At 42.7% G+C, this 25,126-nt stretch overlaps 1 protein-coding gene across 8 annotated transcripts in view; it reads right to left on the reverse strand.

Annotated features, from left to right (window-relative positions):
- Positions 1–25,126, reverse strand: part of SEPTIN6 (septin 6) — a 230,624-nt gene that overhangs the window by 3,078 nt on the left and 202,420 nt on the right. For 2 of the 8 annotated variants that reach the window (XM_072123547.1, XM_072123548.1), the window contains 2 exons: positions 12,550–12,740; positions 3,958–5,445 (listed from right to left, as the gene is read on the reverse strand). In XM_072123547.1, the coding sequence (XP_071979648.1) occupies positions 5,421–5,445; positions 12,550–12,740 (216 nt within the window). In that variant the 3' untranslated portion in view covers positions 3,958–5,420. Of the gene's footprint in view, positions 1–3,957; positions 5,446–7,850; positions 8,659–9,993; positions 10,030–12,549; positions 12,741–25,126 lie in introns of those variants that run through there. The other 6 variants (XM_072123544.1, XM_072123540.1, XM_072123546.1 and 3 more) reach the window with 6 other exon arrangements.

Below are 25,126 nucleotides of genomic sequence, written 5' to 3' on the forward strand. Positions count from 1 at the left end.
CACACTAAAGCAATACCAAGGCTGCTGTAATTGCAGGGCTTTATAGATTATAGAAATATAAAGAAGTTGTGCATTCACAACAAGTTATCGCCTAGCCACAGCAGAGGCCATAACGTGGGGTCCCCTGCACATCATGATAGAGCAGCAGAATCCCTGTTCTACCACCACTGGGACCAGCAAGTCATCCCATTTCCTGTAAATAGGGGAAAACTTAGCATATTAACCCCTTTAATTTTAGGTGCAAAAACAATCGGAAAATATCTTGCTTAATCGTTAGTTTGGATACACTACAAATTAGAAAAGCCATTGAACGGTACTAGTTCCCATGTGATTTTCTTCTGAAATTTAAGTGTCAACAGTTACAATAAGAGCAATTGAGTTTTTAGCCAAAGTTATAATGATAATCTTAATTTATATAGCAGCATCATATTCCGTAGCGCTCTGCAGGGGCTGACTGGCGGGAGACTTCACGGTGTGCCGCTGCTCTGAAACAGCTGATAGGGCAGGTCCCTTCCTCCTTACTACATGCAGGGCCGGGGCCTCTCCTCACCCTCACTACACATGTGCCAGGCTGTTGGGTACATCACCTCCTATGCACAGGCTTCTGCACTGCCCTCCCTCCCTGATGTATCCATATGATAAATTAACCTTATTATATGGATGCACAGCGGGGGTGGCATTGCAGGCAGCCTGTTCTCTCCTGCAGAAGTCAGCCCCAGCCAAGCTCTTCACTGGCCCTGCACTGCACATTACAGTGCTTCTCCAGCTACACTAAAGAGGCCATGCCCCCACAGCACAGCCCAGGCCTGGCAGCACGGAGGAAGAGGAGTGCTGGAAGGTGCCTGTAGTGTATGCTTGTGCATGTTGTGTGTGGGGGAGAGCTGGTGCATGTTGTCAGTGGTGGATGGAGGGCTGGTGCATGTTGTGTGTGTGGGGGAGAACTGGTGTATGCTGTCAGCGGGGGAGGGTGGCAGGTGCATGTTATGTATGTGTGTGGGATGGGGGGAGAGCTGGGGCATGCTGTGAGCAGGGGAGGGGGGCTGGTGCGTTGTCTGTAGGGGATAGGGTCTGGTGGTGTTGTGAGCAGGGAGGGGGCTTCTGCGCATTTTGAGCAGTGGAGGGAGCTTGTTCTTGTGAGCAGGGGAGGGGAGTTGTGGGCCTTGTGTCTGGGGGAGGGAGGGGTAACAATGCGATGTCTATACATGTACAGTCATATGCCTTGCGTTATATGTGTTGGTCCACATGGATACAGATTTGCCTGATTTTGTCCCATTGGCTGATCTCTTTTTTTACATGGACCGTTTTCTGTTTGATGGCTGAATCGGTCCATGTATTCCGGCTGTAGATGCGTGATTATGCGCCCATTTTACATTTTTCTTATTATTTTTCTGATTTGGCGGTGTACATGGGGTGCGTCCACACGTTCCGTTTTTCAGATGCAGTTCCTGATGTCCAAACAAGCAGTGAAGTGAAAAAAAGTAGCATCACTTAATGATATGTACTCAACCATTACGATCCTCACTGCATCCGAAAAACTGAAAGTGTGAATGCACCCACGTGTTGTTTGCAAAGTGTTTTACATATTACCATGCGTTTAGCTTTTTTGAGAGCTTTTTTTTTTACTTCATTTCCATGAGGCTGTGTCCACAAGTTCCGTTTTTCAGATGCAGTTTTCGATTATCAAACCTGGAATGGAGTGAAGACAGGAGGAGCAGCACCTTTCAATTATGTATCTCAACACATTATGATAAAAACCTGCTTTTGGCTCCAAAAACTGTGTCCGAAAAACTGAACGTGTGACCGCACCCTTAGTGTTCACATGATGTGTTGCGTCCTGTTTTTTGTTGCGTTTAAAAACACATAAAATGTAATTCTTAAATAAAAGTAAGATCCATATTTGGGCATAAAAACGGATTGATGCAAATGCTGTAACACTTCATGCATACATAGTCTATATACGCCAAATGTTAAAAGTATACATTTTGAATATGTTTTCCAAAAGGACATGAAAAACGTAGAAGCCCACGTTTTGATCCTTTTTTCTCAGTGAAAAAAGCGTCCTTTGGCAGATGTGATGTGATGTGAACCCAGCCTTATTGTCGCTTATGGTTAGTTGACACATGATGGCTACGCCTACAGAAAATTGGTCCTGCCTTTATCATGGGGCCACTTTTAGTTTTTTCCAGGGCCACTTTAAATTCCTAGTCCGCCTCTGCCGTTCTGTAGGATGATTTGTAAAGTGTTAAGTCCTCCTAAAAGATTGAGCTGTATATCATATTAGAGCAAATTGTTACTTTATCTCCGATTATCCTTCTATGCATCCTGATGAAATAAGTTTCTCTCTGTTAAATAAATGTGGAATTCTATCTTATGAGCAGAATCTTAGGAGCCCCATTATATATATTTGGAATAGAGAGGAGGGGAAGCAGACATTCACAGTGGCTAGATCTCTCCTCACCAACTCAAAAGGACTGTAGCCTACAGAAACAATGTCAAGATCAGAGCTAATGGACAATAAGGACTGTAGGTCTCAAAATGATCATAGAGTCACCCCTCATGTACACACTGGATAAGGACTTCGGAAAAGTCTGTTGAATGTTAGGAACACTTCAAAAGCACTTCACAGTGATCACAGTGCAAAACAAAAAAAACTTTGATTTTCGATTTGCATCATCTACCACTCAGAAGAGCATTCATACAAAATAAGTCAATAGCCTCCCTTTTTAAGCACATTATTTAGTACATTATTAAGCACAGGGTTCAGTATTTGTTATAGTGGCCAAGGCTGTCTTTGACTATAAAGATTTTGGAAATTTGCATTCAAAGAGGTTGTGTGACACATAAGTTTTATATCATATTACAGTAAGTCTACACGCTCCCAAATGACCCCAAAATTATTTTGTAGGGCACATAAACTTACTTTTTAAGATGTCAATTACTGTGTTAGGCTAAACGTAAATTCATGCAATCTTCTTTTATTTGTTAGATTTGATTTGCTGGATTTGAACATGAGTAGCAATCCAGAACATACGTAACATTTTGCTCTCTTTATGTGACTTTCATGAGATACGGATTTGTCCACGGAGAGAGGTATCCACAACAAGGAGCCTGCTGGTGGAGAAGGCTATAGCGTCAGTGCAAGGCCGATGGCACACGTGGAGTTTGGGTCCGGTTTTGGCACGTTTTTAAGCAGTCCGTAAAAAAAAAAGCATGCGTTTTTGAAAACGTCCATTTTTTACCTGTTTTAATTAAGATAAATGGTGAAACATGTAAAAAAACGAATGCGTCTTCAAAACTGCATTCGGTTTATAACGGACTGCTTAAAAAACTGCCCAAAAATGGGTTCAAAACGCCACTTGTGCTGCCGGCCCAACAGCGTTCTCTAGCAGTGTTGCAGCGCCGCTGTTACACTGAAGCTATAATCTCCTCCACTTATAAGGCTCCCCAGGTTGGATACCTCTTTCCATGGACAATCTTACTGATGGTCAAGTAAAGACACCGAAACATTGTACATGTTCTGTATTGCATCCCCTGATAAAACCACAACTTGAATCTAACAAATAAAAAAAAAAAAAGAAAAAAGAAGATTGTTTGAATTTGAGTGCATTTGATAGTATTTTCTGTTCCACCTATACCAAGGAATGACTTGTACTTACTCATTACAGAAAAAATAAAGCTATGAAGACCAAAAATTCTAAACTTGTAAGAGGTGAACATTACTTTTAGATCAGTCCTGGCTGTAAGGATATTTATCTTCATATTGTATTTTAAAGCAGATACAGGCAGTCCCCGGGTTGCATACAAGATAGGGTCCGGAGGTTTGTTCTTAAGTTGAATTTGTATGTAAGTCGAAACTGTATATTTCATAATTGTAGATCCAGACCAAAAACATTTTGGCCCCAGTGACAATTGGAGTTGCAGCCTGGGATTATAGTAAAGCATTCAGAAAGCTTCACCAGAGGTCAGAGGGGTCTGTCTGTAACTATGGGCTGTCTGTAAGTCGGGTGTCCTTAAGTAGGGGACCGCCTGTATATCTCCATTTCAATCAATTTCAACATTTAAACATTAACATGTAGCATTCTGTAAATAATAATGGACGTGACCCAACCTCGATGGTCTGAACATACATTTTATTTTATCAGAATGCTCAGACAAAGGCAATGACATAAGACATAGAAATTATACAAATACACTTATAAAAAGGCTTTACGACAGTGACCATCAACCAGTAAAACAGCTTATAACTAACCATATTTCAAGGTTACACCTTACAAATAAGCATAACATGACTAACATGTTAATAAGGCAAGTAATAAAAATATACATCTTAGAATTACGAGGAAGGATGGGAAAATGTCAGTTGTGCATGTTCCGCTTCTTCAATAGTATGGAGAGGTTATAGAGGTAAATGATCGCAAGTGAGTAATATAAAGTAGGGGGTATATCACTTCACTTGATAAATTCACCCTTTGAGATTTGAAGATGAAAAGAAAAGTTAAAATAGAAGAGTATATTATGACCCTTGTCTATGAGCCAGTGTAATATAGTTAGTGCACCTAAATTTTTTTTTAAACTTTTACCCTTAAGCTTATTTTTGGGGTCTGAAGAGGCCTCTGGGGTAACCAGCTACATTTTAAAAAATGGGGGTTGATAAAATGTTGTAGCCAATTAAAATGACTCAACTACATTTATTGCGTTTAAAAAAAAACATTACTTTTACACAAAAATATGTACATTAAAATTAAATACAAAATTCTGAGTGCTAAAAATTTACAACATAAATATGGTAAATTATGGTAAAGTTTGAAAAACGGAATTAAAAAAAATTTTTTGTCGAGTAGGGGGCAAGTAATTACCATACTAATCGCTGCTGTCCCGTTTCTGATGCTTCATTGATTCCTGTTGGTCTCTTATTAGCTGGTCCCATCCCTGGTGATAGCAGTAACTTGCCGTGACTGAACAAAAGGTTTTTTATTTTTGTGCAATGAGGTAGAGACCAACAGGGACCCAGAAGTTATAATGGAAGTGAGAATAGATTTTTTAAGGACTTTTATATATATTTTTTTTAAAACATTTCAAGGTTTGCTTTCTTATTTCCTGCGGGCCAGCTTCTATAGAGGCCAGTTTTCATAAAAGCTTACAAAAGTCTGAAAATTAAAGAACTGGACGATATCTGTATTTTGAGACTTTTCACAACTTATGAAGGACAATGAGAGCAAACCATAGATTGTAAAACAACTGAAAATAGTTTTTTCAGACCAAAAATATTAGAAACTGGCAAACTTGATACGATACTACTGCACCTCAAACAAGACTAGATCATCATTTAACACTTTCTGCACAATAATTTCCATCAAATGATATTGAAAGCATACTAATACGAATGTGTTCATAAGAGACTTCCCACCAGAGTAGTAATTTTACTCAGTGCACAGCCAAGGGTTACTGGAAAGAAAAAAAATGTTAAAGAAGAAAAATTAATCGTATAGAACACAATACTAAGAGAAAAATCCAAACAATGTTGAAACACAAAACATAGCATCTCCAAAAATGTAGGCAAGTGAGCACATTTCTGATTTACAATTTAAAGGAGTCGCAAAAATTCTATTACATGTTTAATACCTGTCAACTCTATATACACACACCATCTCCATGTTGCACAACTCATAGTACTCATTTAGACCTAAAAATATTGCCTTTGAGAATAATTCATAAAAACTATAAAAATCTATAAATTTTCTGATGACTTATTAATGCAGTTCCTTACAAGTAATCGTGTCGGTTATAAAGAAGTAGATCATGTTCTTCAGCCATCTTTAAATAATGTCATTTGGGGAGATTTCTCATATGTGTCTGAGTTCAGAACTCATGGCAACCAATCAGAGCTCAGCTTTAATTTTCCAACAGCTGTTTCTAAATTTATAGTTGAGCTCTGACTGTTTTTCATGGGCAACTAGAACAGTTTTACCTCAGACACTTTGGATGAATCGACCTCAAATTGTTTGAGAGCTAGAACAGCTGTATTCATGAAAATGTGCCACTCCTAGAGCTCTCATCTGTGCAAAATACAATATTCAGTTTAGACCTAAATCAGCCAACCTCTACATTATAATAGATTTTGGTTGGGTATTGGCATAAAAATACAGCAATAAATATATTAAAGGAAACCTACCATTTCAAATGGTCGGTGTAAGCTGTAAGTACCGGGCACCAGCTCAGGGTGAGCTGGTGCCGGTGCTTAGTTTCGTTAGTGTTATAAACCACGGTATCGCGGTTTTAACACTTTTTAAACTTTATAGCAGAAACTGCTTCAGCGCTGCGTGCGCACAATCGGTCGCGCGCAGCGCCGAAGCAGCTTCTGCTATAAAGTTTAAAAAGTGTTAAAACCGCGATACCGCGGTTTATAACACTAATGAAACTAAGCACCGGCACCAGCTCACCCTGAGCTGGTGCTCGGTGTTTGCAGCTTACACCGACAATTTGAAATGGTAGGTTTCCTTTAAACAGCATGCATATGGTGCCTCAGATTACAGAAGACAATAGTTTAACAAGTATTTTCAAATGACTTGACTAAAATCATGCACAATGACAGTCTTTATACATAATTTGACCACGATTGGTCAAAACCCAATTTTTATACTACAAGTGAATTCTGATGATCCTTTGCTGCTATGGCCAACCCCAAGCTCCCTGGTCCGACTGTAGTCTGTCGTTTACAGAAAGGGGTCTTTGCACAATGTATTGCAGATAATCATTACCTGAGGCCCTCTGTTTCCATTTTTCATTCCCCACCTTCAAAAATGTACAACCTTTTTTATTTTTCCATTTAAAGAGCTGCGTGGGGGCTTATTCTCTGTGTAACATATTTATATTCATAATGACAGTATTTATTTCATATTCCAATGCCCTGTACTGGGAAGCGGGACAAAAAGTTCCAAATTAAGTGAAAATGGTGAATGCATTTGCGGCCAATTTCTTGCGGGCTTAGATTTTACAGCTTTCCCTGTGCTCCCTAAATGAAATGTCCCTAAGTGACACATTCTTTTGGTTGGTATGATCCAGGGAATACCAAAATTATATAGGTTTTATGTTTTCATACATTTACAAAAATTAAAAACCTCATGTACAAAAAAAGTAATTCATAATTTTGCCATCTTCTAGCGCTAATAACTTTTTTTACTTCAGTGTGCTGAGCTGTGTGTGGTGTCATTTTCTGCATCTTCAGATGACCTTTTCAATGCTCTGATTTTGAGGTCTGACGGCCTTTTGATCAAAATGTTGCATTGCGGCGAACGTAGCCCGTCCAGCTATGGCCCGGTGGGCATACATTTGTGTGCATGAAGGCTTAATGCCACTATCTGTGCCAAAGACATGATTACAAGGACAAGGTATGCAAAAAAACAATTTGTACAATAATATAGGGTTATCCTAACAAACATGTCAGATTAGGGTATTGGATCAACTACATGTGCAATGCCTTCCATTGGGACTTGTGCAGGATCCCCCAATGCTTATTTGCATCATTTTACAAATGTATTTTCTTAAAAACTAAACTATTAGAAGCAAAATAATACTGTTTTAGGAGGTACACCCTAGCACTTAAGTGTGCTTGGTATAAAGGCACTGCTTCCATTTGGTAGATTTCCTTTAATATGAAGAGAAAAATAGTATGATATAATAAATAACTCCTAGATCTCACTACACTGAGCTCATCACTAGTCAGTTTTCTTTGGGAAAAAGGTTGTACACGTTGTAGAGTGACCCCAATATTGGAAAGACTAAAAACAATATTGCAGTTTAGAAATGTTAAAAAATTAAGATCTACTAAGAATGACACAATTCAGAGGGAGACAAAGTAAAGATTATTTAATTATCACGAACTTTTACAAAATTAGTAATTCTTGGACAAAATATGTCAATAATTAATTACTGTGTCTGAGTACCTTCAGCACTATAGTACTTTTTGTTTCAAAAAATTGCCGAACTATATGAAACAATATGAAAATTCTAGAAAACTACTGAAATAAAAGGACACCACAAATATCCCATTAGAACCGTTCTAGAATAAAACGAGGAAAGAAAAAAAATCCAGCTCAACGTCCTCTGTCCTTTTTAAGACAAACTTTATTGCAGTTCCAGCCAAAATACTTCACTCTTAAACCAGTGTTTTTACCAAATGTTTTGTATTCTGGAACAGCAACAAAGTTTGCCTTAAAAAGGACAGAGGATGTGAAGCTGGATTTTCTTTTTCTTTATGTTGTTGGTTCAACCTTGAGCATTCCGAGCACAGTCCATTAACGAGGGGTAATAGAGCCGAATTTGGAACCGAATTGCTATATAGTCTAGAATAAAACGGTACAATACAATATGGAACGATGCTTCTATGGTAGATGGATATCGACACAAAGGAAAGCTACGTCACTTCTGGGTATCAGAAGATTTATTAGCAGTACATGCAAAAAAGCTAAAAAGGGAAATGAAATATTCAACATTGCCAGTCCTTGCACGAGTCATGAAGTCTTCCACAAACTGTCAAGAATTCAGGCTTTCATGCAAAGAAATAGACGGTGATTGGTTGGAAGCAGGTGACATGGTAAGGGAACATGGGGGGTGATGAAAACAATGTACCATAGGGATGTGTATTACAGGAAACCAGAACTGTGAACAAAACAGAAATAATAAAATGGATTAATGATGAAATGGGTTAAAACAAATCCAAATGGTTAGCTCAGGAAGCATGCAAGGGGAAGAAAGTGGCTGGTAGTGGAATTATGCAAAACGCTATAGACATTGCAGACAGCATACATAAAGACACATAATCCAAATGCCTCAGCATGCAAATGTTATTCAGGGCTGCAAAACTTTTTTTTTTAAATAACCGAAGGACATGTAATGCAAATTGCAAAATGTATATTACAATGTAGTAGGTTATGAATGTCCGGTCCCTCATGCATTTTCCATACCAATGATCTACACAGAGGAAGGCTCTATCCAGTGTATAACAGTGGGAGAGTTAGGCAACTGTACTTCAGCTCCAGATCAGCTGGCGGGATAGGTCATCAGTATAAAAAATTATGGCGCCGGACAACCCAAAGAAATGGGGTAGTCCACTTGTACATTACATGTGTCCACCTTCGTCTCTCTTAGATTTCTGGACTTAAGAGAGTTTTTGAAAGCATATATTTGCTAATTTATAATATTGGATTGTGTGTCTTTTCCCCAGTGCCTGTGATGGATGTACAGCCCCTCTAGTACAATTTATTCTGCTGTGTCTAATGATCCTTCTGGTCCTTGTATATGGTACATACTTTGCCTGCAATAACACAAGTCTAGCACAAGGTGGCCACTTGACATCCACAGGAAACAGGTCCTTAGTGTGGTTTCAGATGTACAGATCAGATACGGATTTGCTCATAGCATGTTTGACTCCTGCAGGCTAGTCGCAGAGAACAAGTGGCAGCATGTATTACAATAAACTACATGCTCCATGGGGAGCAATGAGCAGTGATTGTACCCCCTCAATGTAAGCTATGAGCCCAGTCATTAATAATAAACATTTTCCCATTTCCCATAATATGCCGTTTTATTTCATGTAAAGCTTATTTTCATTTATTGTACTTCCTTCCTTTCATTTGCCGGGGACAATAGACAATTGTCCCCTAGACATTTCCAATGCAGGCAGTAAAAGGAAGCTTTACATAGGCGTTCAGCCCTCGCTGGAGCTTTCTTGGAAAGCATTTTCTGGAGGAAAAAACATGTATATGCATCTGGAGAAAGGGGGGAAAAAAAGGTTACAGTGACTGGGAGAGGCTGCACTGAATATGTGAAAGTGGACTAAACATTCAGCCACTGGATACTTTAGCATACTGATGCTAAATACTGACCCAATACTAATTGTGTAAAAGTGCCCTTTATGGTATTTACATCCTAAATCGACTATAGTAACAGGCTGGCACATCAAGTTTAGATACCCCACCTATTATAATAGCTTACCAGAGCCATGCGCCATGCAGCAAACAGCAGAATTAACTGTAAAAACAGCACACAGGTAACAAGGAATGGAAGTGTGAAATGGGTTAATGGGTTAAAAACAACAGATATGTCAATAAAAACTTAATAAACCATCACATTCACTAAATTGTTACAACTGAGGGTCATTTACAATTAAGAGAAGCACAAGGAAAAAAAAAAAAGTGGCTTCTGCTCATGTGAAATAATCATGAAAATCTGCAGTTTATACTGTATTATATGTTTGCCAAGATCATGAAGGGCAGAGGAAACTATTGTAATATAGGCTGGCAATACCATGGAACATTTAAAAGTTCAATAATTCAAAAATTATGAGGAACAATTTATCAATTAAGATGGCTTTTGCTGCACATTGGTGTTTGCGTCACAGTTTTCAATTCTTACTACAGTTGTACCCCACGAGCCACTATTCCCAAAAGAGACCTAAATTGTTCTATTATTTGGAGAAGTCATGCCAAATTCTTGAACATCAATAGCAGGTGTCAGATAGATCCGGGTGTCTGGAAATTTGTACCTGGTTTTATTTATCTTTGATAGTGAGAAACCTGCCAACTGAGCCTGTTGTCATTTTTAAGCAGTGCCTACAAAACTTTTTCATTTTTTCATTTTTTTTTTTTGATTTTTCATACACTAGCAGGAGATGGGAACTTTTTTGTGCAAAATGTGCAACATTTTTGAACGATCAACATCCAGACTCTAAAGACAATATCAGACGCAATGCTGAAAAACTGGTCGCAGGGCAGTGAAATAATTGTGATTTTTACCAAAAAGTTGCAGATATACCAGAAAAAAAAATAACTTACTCTTTAATGAATCTCTACATTGAATTACAGAGTATATCCTACATGCTAAAGGCAAAAAAGTAATGCAGTATATTAACAGGTAAAAAAAGAAGTTGAATTTAAAAAAAAAAAAAAAAAAAGCATGAAGTATGAAACTACACTCCTAATACAACACATGAGTAAATATTAGTTGGATCCAATACATGTGTAAGATGCAGTATGTGACAGCATGATAACAGCAGGAGTAAAGGGGAGTGTGCACATTTGATCTCGTAAGGGTAAGTCATCTTGAGAACTTTGCAAAAAGTTTTTATTTAGAACTACAGGCGGTCCCCTACTTAAGAACACCCGACTTACAGATGACCCCTACTTACAGAAAATATAGTTAATATTTATGCATATTAGCTTCCCTGTGCACCACAGCTAAGGTCATATATGCTGCTGGCATCGAAAGATCGCTGGGAAACGTGAAAGGTCTAGTAAAATTTTCGGTATAGGTAAAGCAAAGATGCAAATAACTAAAGTACACAATAGAATAATGCTGAAAGCAGCACATACCGTATATACTTGAGTATAAGCAGAGTTTTTCAGCACAATAATTGTGCTAAAAAAACCTAACTCGGCTTATACTCGAGTCTATTAAAAAACTGACCACTGTACTCACCTTTCCAATAGCACACGCAGGTCCTCTTCTTGCTTTGGATGTCAGCGATGCACAAACAATGACGTCGGCAAGCACCTGACGTCACTGTGTGTGCTGGCTGTGCAACGGGGAACTGAAGAGAGGGGGGGGGGGGGCTGGCAGGTTATACAGTGGATGGAGGCTGTGACCAATGTATTTTCCACCCTAGGCTTGTACTAGAGTCAATAGGTTTTCCCAGTTTGTGTTAAAAATTAGGTACCTCGGCTTATACTCAAGTATATATGGTAGGACACAATGCACATCCTATTTTGCTCCCTCTGGTCTGTTATGTGCTCCCTGCAGACTGGGCTGCAATTTGTAAGGGATGATCTATTTTTGCTTATCAGACACTACAAGCACCCACATCACCCCATTGTGTTGTTTAAAATTGAAAGAGCTTGAAGTTTTTATATAAAAATACTAGAAACTCCTTTCAGAATATCTGCACATATTTTGTGTAATCTTTCCTTAGTTGATAGCAGCAGATGTGACGTCTGGTCACAGCCCAACTGTGAGGCTATTTATAATCCAGAATGAAAAGTGAGCACCTGAAAACACTTCTGGAATATTTTTGCATCATAAATTAAATACTTAAAAATCAAATAAAAGCCCAGTGGTAAAAACATGTGATTACAAAATATAAATATTTGATTTTATTAACCAATGCCAATATAAAAAAAGAAGACAAAGCCAATTTCCCTTATTTGTACTGGTTAAATCGCCTTTACAGGGATAATGGATAATCACTAGTGTATGCCATCACTTTTATTAGGGGCTTGATATGATATCAGCCATACAGCGTTTTCCGCCTTCCTCTGGATCAACATTGTAGGATTCTAGGCATGAGCTACTATTCCAACCATGAGGTTGTTAACTGAATATCTACCACAAAAGGTTATCTGTAATTTAATAAAGGAATAGCTACCCTGCGGCATCATAGAACAAGAATTCATCACATGATCTAGGGATTATATGGAAAATGCAGCTCTGTGATATTGTATATAAATCACATTAACAGTTGTCCTTTGTGCGCTACACTATGGTTGGTTTACTTACTTTTTTCTTTCTTTTTCCCGTTTTAGGGTCTGTGATCCCCCAGCTTGTTGTGCCTGGGACTGAAGCAATTCTGTCGCAGTCTTCCGTTTCTTAAACTCATTTACTTCGTCTTCTAAACTCTTCTTTTTGTCTTCTAGCTTTTTCTTCTCATCTTGATGTAGTTTCTTCAGTCGATCAAACTTTTCATGAAGCTTTAAAACCAAGAACACATTGGACAAAGTAAAAATTTCTTTCCGGGCCATTTCTCTTACCATACCCAGCAGAGCATGCATGGCCTATAAGACTCTGTACACCTGACAAGTTGGGTTGCAGAGGTAATCTCCCTAACCTATCTTTACCTAATACTAGAATACTTTTTAAAACTCAGAAACACTTTATCTAATATGCAAATTTTCGGCAGAGATTACTGGGGTGTGAAGTAGCCTCTCTGGGCGGTGGGATGAAAGTCTACTCCACTCCAAAGTAGCCTCCGAGATCCCTCCCTACCTGCGCATCCTCAGCTAGCTCCGCACACTGCAGCAGGGGCCCGACTTCTTTTGAGCTCTATGCATGTGCAGTAGTGTCAGGAGCACCATGAGGAGGCGCAGAGAGGAGCGGTCGCAGAGGCTATTGCGGCGTAGAGTAACCTTTGCTCCTACAGCCCGGAGATGTTACTCCACGTGCCAGTAACCACCGAGTAAATTAAGCTAGCTATTAGGTAGATACTGTGTAGCTTAACTTAGAAAGAATTACAGGATTAGGTAAAGATAGATGAGGAGTTAAAAGGTTACTAGAAAACTACCATCAGATATACCTTAATAGATAGATTCCTAATGGAAGTTTATTTAAAGAGCTACTAGGATTTATGGCATCTTCAAAATGTATTTAGACTCAAGTGGACAGGTATTTTTTTTTCCATAGATACTACAAAGGATCAGTTTTAACCTCGCCAAGGCCCTTTTTTTGTTTTTGCGTTTCCATTTTTCACTTAAAAAATCTATGGACTTTTTAATTTTTCCATGTAAAGAGCTGTGTGATGTCTTGTTTTCTGTGTAACAAATTGCACTGCATAGTGAGAAAAGTGGGAAAAAAAATTCCAAATGCAGTGAAAAACCGAATTTGCGCCATTTTGTGGCTTTCACTGTGCGCCCCAAATGACATGTTTACTTTATTATTTGGGTTGGTGCGATCACGGTGATACCAAATTTGTATAGGTTTCACAACTAGAGATGAGCGAACACTAAAATGCTCGGGTACTCGTTATTCGAGACGAACTTTTCCCGATGCTCGAGTGCTCGTCTCGAATAACGAACCCCATTGAAGTCAATGGGAGACTCGAGCATTTTTCAAGGGGACCAAGGCTCTGCACAGGGAAGCTTGGCCAAACACCTGGGAACCTCAGAAAAGGATGGAAACACCACGGAAATGGACAGGAAACAGCAGGGGCAGCATGCATGGATGCCTCTGAGGCTGCATAATCGCACCATTATGCCAAAATTATGGGCAACAGCATGGCCATGACAGAGTGACAGAATGAAGCTAGATAGCATCTAAAACATCCAATAATTGACCCTGACACTATAGGGGACGGCATGCAGAGGCAGCGGCAGCAGGCTAGAGAGTGTCATGGCGACATACCCTAAATGGACTCAGGCTTCAAACCAATGGGTGGCAGAGAGGAACCAAAGGAGGTGAGCAAGAAGCGCTCAAATAATATCGGTACATGATAAAAGTTTGCCAGTATATTTTGTGGATTACACAGCAGGGTGGCGACAAAGTTAACATGGAAGCCATGAAAACAACCCAAAATTCTGCCTGACACAGCTCGTTTGATAAGGGGACCATGTATGGAGGCAGTGAACTAGTAGTAGATTAAAGGTGCTGCAGTTAAAACTATGTTAGTTGGATCTTGGCATGGAGCTGGCGCTCCGCTGCCAGGCGAGCTTTCGCCAATCCAAGCCCCTGTCTCTAGGCTACTCCCCAAACAGCACTTCTAAGAACCTTTTGTATAAGATCAAGTGTAGTAGCGTTCTTATAAGTTTAGGATATGCCGGGTGAGGGGAATGTAAACAGATGCGCAAGAAGCGCTGAAATAATATCCCTAAATGGTAAAAGTTTGCAAGTATATTTTGGGGATTACACAGCAGGGTGGCGACAAAGTTAACAACTTTGATGTGGAATGCCCTGTAATAGCTCTTGGGCGGTGTGCCTTTTATCGCCTAGGCTCAGCAGTTTCAGCACCGCCTGCTGTCGCTTAGCGACGGCACTGCTGCTGTGCCTAGAGCTACCGACTGATGGCGCCATGCCCACGGATGGTAATTCGGAGGAGGAGGAGGTGGAGGAGGGGTGGGAGGAGGTATAGTAGGCCTTTGAGACCTGGACCGAGGTAGGCCCCGCAATTCTCTGCGTCGGCAGTATATGACCAGCCCCAGGGTCAGACTCGGTCCCAGCCTGCACCAAGTTAAGTGTAGTAGCGTTCTCATAAGTTTGGGATATGGCGGGTGAGGGGAATGTAAACAGATGCGCAAGAAGCGCATGATGCGCATGGAGCTGGCGTTCCACTGCCAGGCGAGCTTTCGCCAATCCAAGCCCCTGTCTCTAGGCTACTCCCCAAACAGCACTTCTAAGAACCTTTTGTATAAGATCAAGTGTAGTAGCGTTCTTATAAGTTTAGGATATGCCGGGTGAGGGGAATGTAAACAGATGCGCAAGAAGCGCTGAAATAATATCCCTAAATGGTAAAAGTTTGCCAGTATATTTTGTGGATAACACAGCAGGGTGGCGACAAAGTTAACAACTTTGATGTGGAATCCATGAAAACAACCCAAATTTCTGCCTGACACACCTCGTTTGATAAAGGGACGATGTATGGAGGCAGCTATATGGACGACTTTTGGAGGTAGCAATGGAGACAACGTGTGGAGGCTGCTATGGAGACAATTTAATTTGGATAGTGCCTGTATGTGGCAGTCCCAAACATTTTTCAAACCAGAGGAGCAGGTAGGTGGCCCTCCAGTAAAATGGCATAGATTGAGTGCCTGTATGTGGCAGTCCCAAAAATGTTTCAAACCAGAGGAGCAGGTAGGTGGCCCTCCAGTAAAATGGAATAGATTGAGTGCCTGTATGTGGCAGTCCCAAAAATTGTTCAAACCAGAGGAGCAGGTAGGTGGCCCTGCAGTAAAATGGAATAGATTGAGTGCCTGTATGTGGCAGTCCCAAAAATTGTTCAAACCAGAGGAGCAAGTAGGTGGCCCTGCAGTAAAATGGAATAGATTGAGTGCCTGTATGTGGCAGTCCCAAAAATGTTTCAAACCAGAGGAGCAGGTAGGTGGCCCTGCAGTAAAATGGAATAGATTGAGTGCCTGTATGTGGCAGTCCCAAAAATTGTTCAAACCAGAGGAGCAGGTAGGTGGCCCTGCAGTAAAATGGAATAGATTGAGTGCCTGTATGTGGCAGTCCCAAAAATGTTTCAAACCAGAGGAGCAGGTAGGTGGCCCTCCAGTAAAATGGAATAGATTGAGTGCCTGTATGTGGCAGTCCCAAAAATTGTTCAAACCAGAGGAGCAGGTAGGTGGCCCTGCAGTAAAATGGAATAGATTGAGTGCCTGTATGTGGCAGTCCCAAAAATTGTTCAAACCAGAGGAGCAGGTAGGTGGCCCTGCAGTAAAATGGAATAGATTGAGTGCCTGTATGTGGCAGTCCCAAAAATGTTTCAAACCAGAGGAGCAGGTAGGTGGCCCTGCAGTAAAATGGAATAGATTGAGTGCCTGTATGTGGCAGTCCCAAAAATTGTTCAAACCAGAGGAGCAGGTAGGTGGCCCTGCAGTAAAATGGAATAGATTGAGTGCCTGTATGTGGCAGTCCCAAAAATGTTTCAAACCAGAGGAGCAGGTAGGTGGCCCTCCAGTAAAATGGAATAGATTGAGTGCCTGTATGTGGCAGTCCCAAAAATTGTTCAAACCAGAGGAGCAGGTAGGTGGCCCTGCAGTAAAATGGAATAGATTGAGTGCCTGTATGTGGCACTCACAAAAATTGTTTCAAACAGAGGACCGGGTAGGTGGCCCTCCAGAAAAATTAAATGCATGAAGTACTATAGCAAGAGCCAGTGGGCCCTGTCAAAAAATAGCCAGTTTCCTCTGCTTTACTGTACAAAGAGGAGGAGAAGGAGGAAAATGAGGAGGAGGAGTGGATCAATTATTCAGGTTGAGCTTCCTTCACCTGGTGGAGATTGGAAATTCTGAGAAATCCAGCCTTTATTCATTTTAATAAGCGTCAGCCTGTCAGTCGACAGGCGTGTACGCTTATCGGTGATGATGCCACCAGCTGCACTGAAAACCCGCTCGGACAAGACGCTAGCGGCAGGGCAGGCAAGAACCTCCAAGGCGTACAGCGCCAGTTCGTGCCACATGTCCAGCTTTGAAACCCAGTAGTTGTAGGGAGCTGTGTGATCATTTAGGACGATGGTATGGTCAGCTACGTACTCCCTCACCATCTTTCTGTAAAGATCAGCCCTACTCTGCCGAGACTGGGGACAGGTGACAGTGTCTTGCTGGGGTGACATAAAGCTGGCAAAAGCCTTGTAAAGCGTACCCTTGCCAGTGCTGGACAAGCTGCCTGCTCGCCTACTCTCCCTCGCTACTTGTCCCGCAGAACTACGCACTCTGCCGCTAGCGCTGTCAGAAGGGAAATACTGTTTCAGCTTGTGCACCAGGGCCTGCTGGTATTCATGCATTCTCACACTCCTTTCCTCTCCAGGGATGAGAGTGGGAAGATTTTGCTTGTACCGTGGGTCCAGGAGAGTGAACACCCAGTAATCGGTGCTGGAATAAATTCTTTGAACGCGAGGGTCACGGGATAGGCAGCCTAGCATGAAATCTGCCATATGCGCCAGAGTACCAACGCGTAAGAATTCACTCCCCTCACTGGCCTGACTGTCCATTTCCTCCTCCTCCAACTCCTCTTCTTCTGCCCATACACGCTGAACAGTGAAGGACTCAACAATGGTCCCCTCTTGTGTCTCGCCAACATTCTCCTCCTCTTCCTCCTCATCCTCCTCCACCTCCACCTCCTCCGATATGCGCTGAGAAACAGACCTCAGGGTGCTTTGGCTATCAACAAGGGAATATTCTTCCCCCGTCTCTTGTGACGAGCGCAAAGCTTCCGACTTCATGCTGACCAGAGAGTTTTTCAACAGGCCAAGCAGCGGGATGGTGAGGCTGATGATGGCGGCATCGCCACTGACCATCTGTGTTGACTCCTCAAAGTTACTCAGCACCTGACAGATATCAGACATCCACGTCCACTCCTCATTGTAGACTTGAGGAAGCTGACTGACCTGACTACCAGTTCTGGTGGAAGTTGACATCTGGCAGTCTACAATCGCTCTGCGCTGCTGGTAAACTCTGGATAACATGGTCAGTGTTGAATTCCACCTCGTGGGCACGTCGCACAACAGTCGGTGAGCGGGCAGTTGGAGGCGGCGCTGCGCTGCCCTGAGAGTGGCAGCATCTGGGCTGGACTTCCTGAAATGCGCACAGATGCGGCGCACCTTCGTGAGCAAATCAGACAGATTGGGGTATGTCTTGAGGAAACGCTGCACTATCAGATTTAACACATGGGCCAGGCATGGCACATGTGTCAGTCTGCCGAGTTGCAGAACCGCCACCAGGTTACGGCCGTTGTCACACACAACCATTCCCGGCTTGAGGTTCAGCGGTGCCAGCCACAGATCAGTCTGCGCCGTGATGCCCTGTAATAGCTCTTGGGCGGTGTGCCTTTTGTCGCCTAGGCTCAGCAGTTTGAGCACCGCCTGCTGTCGCTTAGCGACGGCACTGCTGCTGTGCCTAGAGCTACCGACTGATGGCGCCGTGCCCACGGATGGTAGTTCGGAGGAGGAGGTGGAGGAGGGGTGGGAGGAGGAGGAGGCATAGTAGGCCTGAAACACCTGGACCGAGGTAGGCCCCGCAATCCTCGGCGTCGGCAGTATATGAGCAGCCCCAGGGTCAGACTCGGTCCCAGCCTCCACCAAGTTAACCCAATGTGCCGTCAGCGATATATAGTGGCCCTGCCCGGCAGCACTCGTCCACGTGTCCGTGGTCAGGTGGACCTTGTCAGAAACGGCGTTGGTCAGGGCACGGATGATGTTGTCTGACACGTGCTGGTGCAGGGCTGGGACGGCACATCGGGAAAAGTAGTGGCGGCTGGGGACCGAATACCGAGGGGCGGCCGCCGCCATGAGGTTGCGAAAGGCCTCGGTCTCTACTAGCCTATAGGGCAGCATCTCCAGGCTAAGCAATCTGGAGATGTGCACATTAAGGGCTTGGGCGTGCGGGTGGGTTGCACTATATTTGCGTTTCCGCTCCAGCGTCTGGGGTATGGAGAGCTGAACGCTGGTGGATGCTGTGGAGGATCGTGGAGGCGACGATGGGGTTTTTGTGGCAGGGTCCTGGGCAGGGGGCTGACTAGCAGCTGACACAGGGGAAGGAGCAGTGGTGTGCACGGCCGGAGGTGAACGGGCTTGTTGCCACTGAGTGGGGTGCTTAGCATTCATATGCCTGCGCATACTGGTGGTAGTTAAGCTAGTAGTGGTGGAACCCCTGCTGAGCCTGGTTTGGCAAATGTTGCACACCACAGTCCGTCGGTCATCCGGTGTTTCCTTAAAGAACCTCCACACTTCTGAAGATCTAGCCCTCGCCGCAAGAGCCCTCACCACGGGAGCTTCACTAGTTGACAGTGGCGCTGATGCACCAGCTCTGGCCCTGCCTCTCCGTCTGGCCCCACCACTGCCTCTTCCAACCTGTTCAGGTCGAGGACTCTCCTCCGTCTCAGAAGCACTGTGTTCACCCGGCCTCTCAACCCAGCTTGGGTCTGTCACCTCATCATCCTCCGATCCCTCAGTCTGCTCCCCCCTCGGACTTCCTGCCCTGACAACAACTTCCCCACTGTCTGACAACCGTGTCTCCTCATCGTCGGACACCTCTTTACACACTTCCACTACGTCAAGAAGGTCATCATCACCCACAGACTGTGACTGGTGGAAAACCTGGGCATCGGAAAATTGCTCAGCAGCAACCGGACAAGTGGTTTGTGACTGTGGGAAGGGTCCAGAAAACAGTTCCTCAGAGTATGCCGGTTCAAATGCCAAATTTTCCTGGGAGGGGGCAGACTGGGGGGGAGGAGGCTGAGGTGCAGGAGCTGGAGGAGTGGCGATTTCGGTGACATGGGTGGACTGCGTGGAAGACTGACTGGTGGTGGACAAATTGCTCGAAGCATTGTCAGCAATCCACGACATCACCTGTTCGCACTGTTCTGGCCTCAACAGTGCTCTACCACGAGTCCCAGTAACTTCAGACATGAACCTAGGGAGTGTAGCTCTGCGGCGTTCCCCTGCTCCCTCATCAGCAGGTGGTGTCTCACCCCGCCCAGGACCACGGCCTCTGACCCCTGCAGTAGTTGGACGCCCACGTCCCCGCCCTCGTCCTCTACCCCTAGCCCTCGGGTTAAACATTTTTAAAATGAGAGTTATAACTTTATTTTTTTTTTTACTTTTTTGTGTTTTTTGTTTTTTTTTGAGTTTTTAAAACCAAACAATGCTATCCTATTGCTATGGCTATTTTCTAGCCAAGTATCAAAGGAAGCACAGTACTATGCCAGATGAGATGACACTGAGTTATTGCCTAATAGAAATCCAACCCCTACTGAATTTTGCCACTTCGGCCTTTGCTATGGATATGTGCGCCACTAAGCGCAGAACACAGCGGTCGCAAGTCCCACTACAAATTGCTCAGAATTGGCAAGTACATGCACTGCAGAAACTACAGCCACCAGCAGATCAACCAGAAATCAAATATATAGAACGCTACTGTAGGCTTCAAGATCAAGAAGCTGTTTGTATTCTCCTATGGCTATTTTCTAGCCAAGTATCAAAGGAAGCACAGTACTATGCCGGATGAGATGACACTGAGTTATTGCCTAATAGAAATCCAACCCCTACTGAATTTTGCCACTTCGGCCTTTGCTATGGATATGTGCGCCACTAAGCGCAGAACACAGCGGTCGCAAGTCTCACTACAAAATTGCTCAGAATTGGCAAGTACATGCACTGCAGAAACTACAGCCACCAGCAGATCAACCAGAAATCAAATATATAGAACGCTACTGTAGGCTTCAAGATCAAGAAGCTGTTTGTATTCTCCTATGGCTATTTTCTAGCCAAGTATCAAAGGAAGCACAGTACTATGCCGGATGAGATGACACTGAGTTATTGCCTAATAGAAATCCAACCCCTACTGAATTTTGCCACTTCGGCCTTTGCTATGGATATGTGCGCCACTAAGCGCAGAACACAGCGGTCGCAAGTCCCACTACAAATTGCTCAGAATTGGCAAGTACATGCACTGCAGAAACTACAGCCACCAGCAGATCAACCAGAAATCAAATATATAGAACGCTACTGTAGGCTTCAAGATCAAGAAGCTGTTTGTATTCTCCTATGGCTATTTTCTAGCCAAGTATCAAAGGAAGCACAGTACTATGCCGGATGAGATGACACTGAGTTATTGCCTAATAGAAATCCAACCCCTACTGAATTTTGCCACTTCGGCCTTTGCTATGGATATGTGCGCCACTAAGCGCAGAACACAGCGGTCGCAAGTCCCACTACAAATTGCTCAGAATTGGCAAGTACATGCACTGCAGAAACTACAGCCACCAGCAGATCAACCAGAAATCAAATATATAGAACGCTACTGTAGGCTTCAAGAAGCTGTTTGTATTCTCCTATGGCTATTTTCTAGCCAAGTATCAAAGGAAGCACAGTACTATGCCAGATGAGATGACACTGAGTTATTGCCTAATAGAAATCCAACCCCTACTGAATTTTGCCACTTCGGCCTTTGCTATGGATATGTGCGCCACTAAGCGCAGAACACAGCGGTCGCAAGTCTCACTACAAATTGCTCAGAATTGGCAAGTACATGCACTGCAGAAACTACAGCCACCAGCAGATCAACCAGAAATCAAATATATAGAACGCTACTGTAGGCTTCAAGAAGCTGTTTGTATTCTCCTATGGCTATTTTCTAGCCAAGTATCAAAGGAAGCACACTACTATGCCAGATGAGATGACACTGAGTTATTGCCTAATAGAAATCCAACCCCTACTGAATTTTGCCACTTCAGCCTTTGCTATGGATATGTGCGCCACTAAGCGCAGAACACAGCGGTCGCAAGTCTCACTACAAATTGCTCAGAATTGGCAAGTACATGCACTGCAGAAACTACAGCCACCAGCAGATCAACCAGAAATCAAATATATAGAACGCTACTGTAGGCTTCAAGAAGCTGTTTGTATTCTCCTATGGCTATTTTCTAGCCAAGTATCAAAGGAAGCACAGTACTATGCCAGATGAGATGACACTGAGTTATTGCCTAATAGAAATCCAACCCCTACTTAATTTTGCCACTTCAGCCTTTGCTATGGATATGTGCGCCACTAAGCGCAGAACACAGCGGTCGCAAGTCTCACTACAAATTGCTCAGAATTGGCAAGTACATGCACTGCAGAAACTACAGCCACCAGCAGATCAACCAGAAATCAAATATATAGAACGCTACTGTAGGCTTCAAGAAGCTGTTTGTATTCTCCTATGGCTATTTTCTAGCCAAGTATCAAAGGAAGCACAGTACTATGCCAGATGAGATGACACTGAGTTATTGCCTAATAGAAATCCAACCCCTACTGAATTTTGCCACTTCAGCCTTTGCTATGGATATGTGCGCCACTAAGCGCAGAACACAGCGGTCGCAAGTCTCACTACAAATTGCTCAGAATTGGCAAGTACATGCACTGCAGAAACTACAGCCACCAGCAGATCAACCAGAAATCAAATATATAGAACGCTACTGTAGGCTTCAAGAAGCTGTTTGTATTCTCCTATGGCTATTTTCTAGCCAAGTATCAAAGGAAGCACACTACTATGCCAGATGAGATGACACTGAGTTATTGCCTAATAGAAATCCAACCCCTACTGAATTTTCCCACTTCGGTCTTTGCTATGGATATGTGTGCCACTAAGAGCTAAACACAACGGTAGCAAGTCCCCCTGCTAATTCCTCACAAAATGGTAAAAGATGCAAATTAAAATAAAAAAAGTAGAACGTTATTGTAGCCCTAAGAAGGGCTGTTGGGTTCTTTGAGAATCACTCCTGCCTAACAGTAAGCTAATAGAACACCCTAACGCTTTCCCTGAGCAGCAGCAGCTCTCTCCCTAGCGGCATCCAGAGACAGAATGATCCGAGCAGCGCGGCCAGCGGCTAGTCTATCCCAGGGTCACCTGATCTGGCCAGCCAACCACTGCTATCGACGTGTAAGGGTACCACGTCATGCTGGGTGGAGTGCAGAGTCTCCTGGCTTGTGATTGGCTCTGTTTCTGGCCGCCAAAAAGCAAAACGGCGGGAGCTGCCATTTTCTCGAGCGGGCGAAGTATTCGTCCGAGTAACGAGCAGTTTCGAGTACCCTAATGCTCGACCGAGCATCAAGCTCGGACGAGCATGTTCGCTCATCTCTATTCACAACGTTTGCATACATTTACAAGAATTAAAAGCTCCTGTACAAAAAAAAAAAAAATCTATTCTGCCACCTTCTGGCGCTAATAACTTTTTCATACTTTGGTGTACGGAGATGTGTGTGTATTTTTAGGACTGTACGGCCTTTTGATCACTTTGCCATTTTGAAAAATATAAAATGTTCCATTTTCAACTTTGGGCGCTATTTTCTGTTACAGGGTCAAACGCTGTGAAAAAACGGTGTTCCATTTTGATAAATCAGGAATTTTAGGCCGTGGCCGATACTCAACTTGTTTATGATTTGTACTATTTATATGACTTCTAGGAGGAGGGGGGGGGGGCAACTTGAATTTTTAGGTTTTTTTAATACAGTTTTTTTTTCAACGTTTTTTAATTTTTATTTTTTAACTATTTTTAACCCTAGGTTGTCCAATTGATCCTACCATTTACCAACATACTACAGTATGACAGTATATGGGGATTTTCCTCCTCATTCATTACAATGTGTGAATGGTACATTGAAATGAATAGACCCGAGGCTGTCATGGCAACTGCCACCCCTTCAATTAAAGGATCAATACCTATAACAAATGCAGAGGAACGGAAATGTATAACTCAGCCTAGTATAAACCCAAGGATTTCAACACTAAAACATGTACCCAACCAAAGAAATCAAAGAAGTACACAAATACATTGTCAGTAAAAGTATATGTTTATTTAATAGCAAATCTAAAACCACAATTCTTCATATATACGAGGGCGGTTCAATAAGTACCCGTGTTAGAAATAAAGACACCATTAAAAAAAACAAAACAACTTTTTATTTTTCAACATAATCCCCTTTTAGAAAGATACACTTCTCCAAACGTTCCTGCCATTTTTTTTAACCCCTTGCAAAAAATAGGACTGGTCTCCAAAATACGCCTCTGTCTCGGCGATGATTTTTCCTGCGAGCCATTTCTTGATGTTAGGGAACAAGAATACGGGGGTGCGGCAACAATTCATAACGCAATTCACTTACCCCAACAGTGCTGCAGCAAAGGGGCACCAGAAAGACACAGGGCATTCATCTAACAACATGAATGATGAATTGCAAATAATTAACCTCTCTAAACGCCCCCTTACAACTGTGGAACTACAACTCTTAGCCAAAGGCTTATCATTTGTCCCAACATCAAAATTTGACTTATTTACGTGGGTCAAAGACCTGGCATTATTCACTTGTGAACTAAGATGGGCCAAATTTATGGCCATGATGACCGTAAAACATGTCAAACACTAGGCATTGATGAATCTGATCTCTCTAACCTAAAAACACTTGAGGAACTCTGGGAACAGGGCCAAAGGAACTTGGGGGAGAGCCCATTTACCGACCTCAAGAACAAGAGCAAATCTACACCCCCTGTCTTCGATACCAGTGCTATCGATATTTGAGGAACTGGTAGTCAGGGAATTGAGCTCAATGTCATCTTTAGAGAGATCTCGACCCAATCTGAACAAAGACCACATACAAGCCCTCGTATCTTTAGAAAAAGATCAATCAATTATTATAAAATTCTCAGATAAGGGGGGTAATGTGGTACTCATGGACAAAACTGACTATAAAGCCATGTGCCAGTCGCTACTAAGGGACAATGATTGTTACAGAATCCTACCCCAGGATCCCACTCAAACATTTGCCATCCAAATACTAAATATATTGGATCCAGCACTACAGATGGGCTTAATCAGCAAGCAAGAATTCGATTTCCTGATGCCTAAATATCCCACTTTTGCGACCTTTTATTGTCTACCCAAAATACATAAGGGGTATCCCCCATTAAAGGGTCATCCAATAGTGTCGGGGATTAACAGACTAACACAGGGGATATCCACATATGTAGACAAGGTTCTACGTCCGTTTGTGTTGGCATTGCCATCTTACGTGCGCGACACCATGGACGTTCTCAGGAAAATCGATGACATCACAGTCCCACAAGGAACTTTGCTGGCAAGCTTAGATGTAGAAGCATTATATAGTTCCATTCCGCAC

The sequence above is a fragment of the Engystomops pustulosus genome, chromosome 9, assembly GCF_040894005.1.
Source record: "Engystomops pustulosus chromosome 9, aEngPut4.maternal, whole genome shotgun sequence".
Taxonomy (NCBI): Eukaryota; Metazoa; Chordata; class Amphibia; order Anura; family Leptodactylidae; genus Engystomops; species Engystomops pustulosus.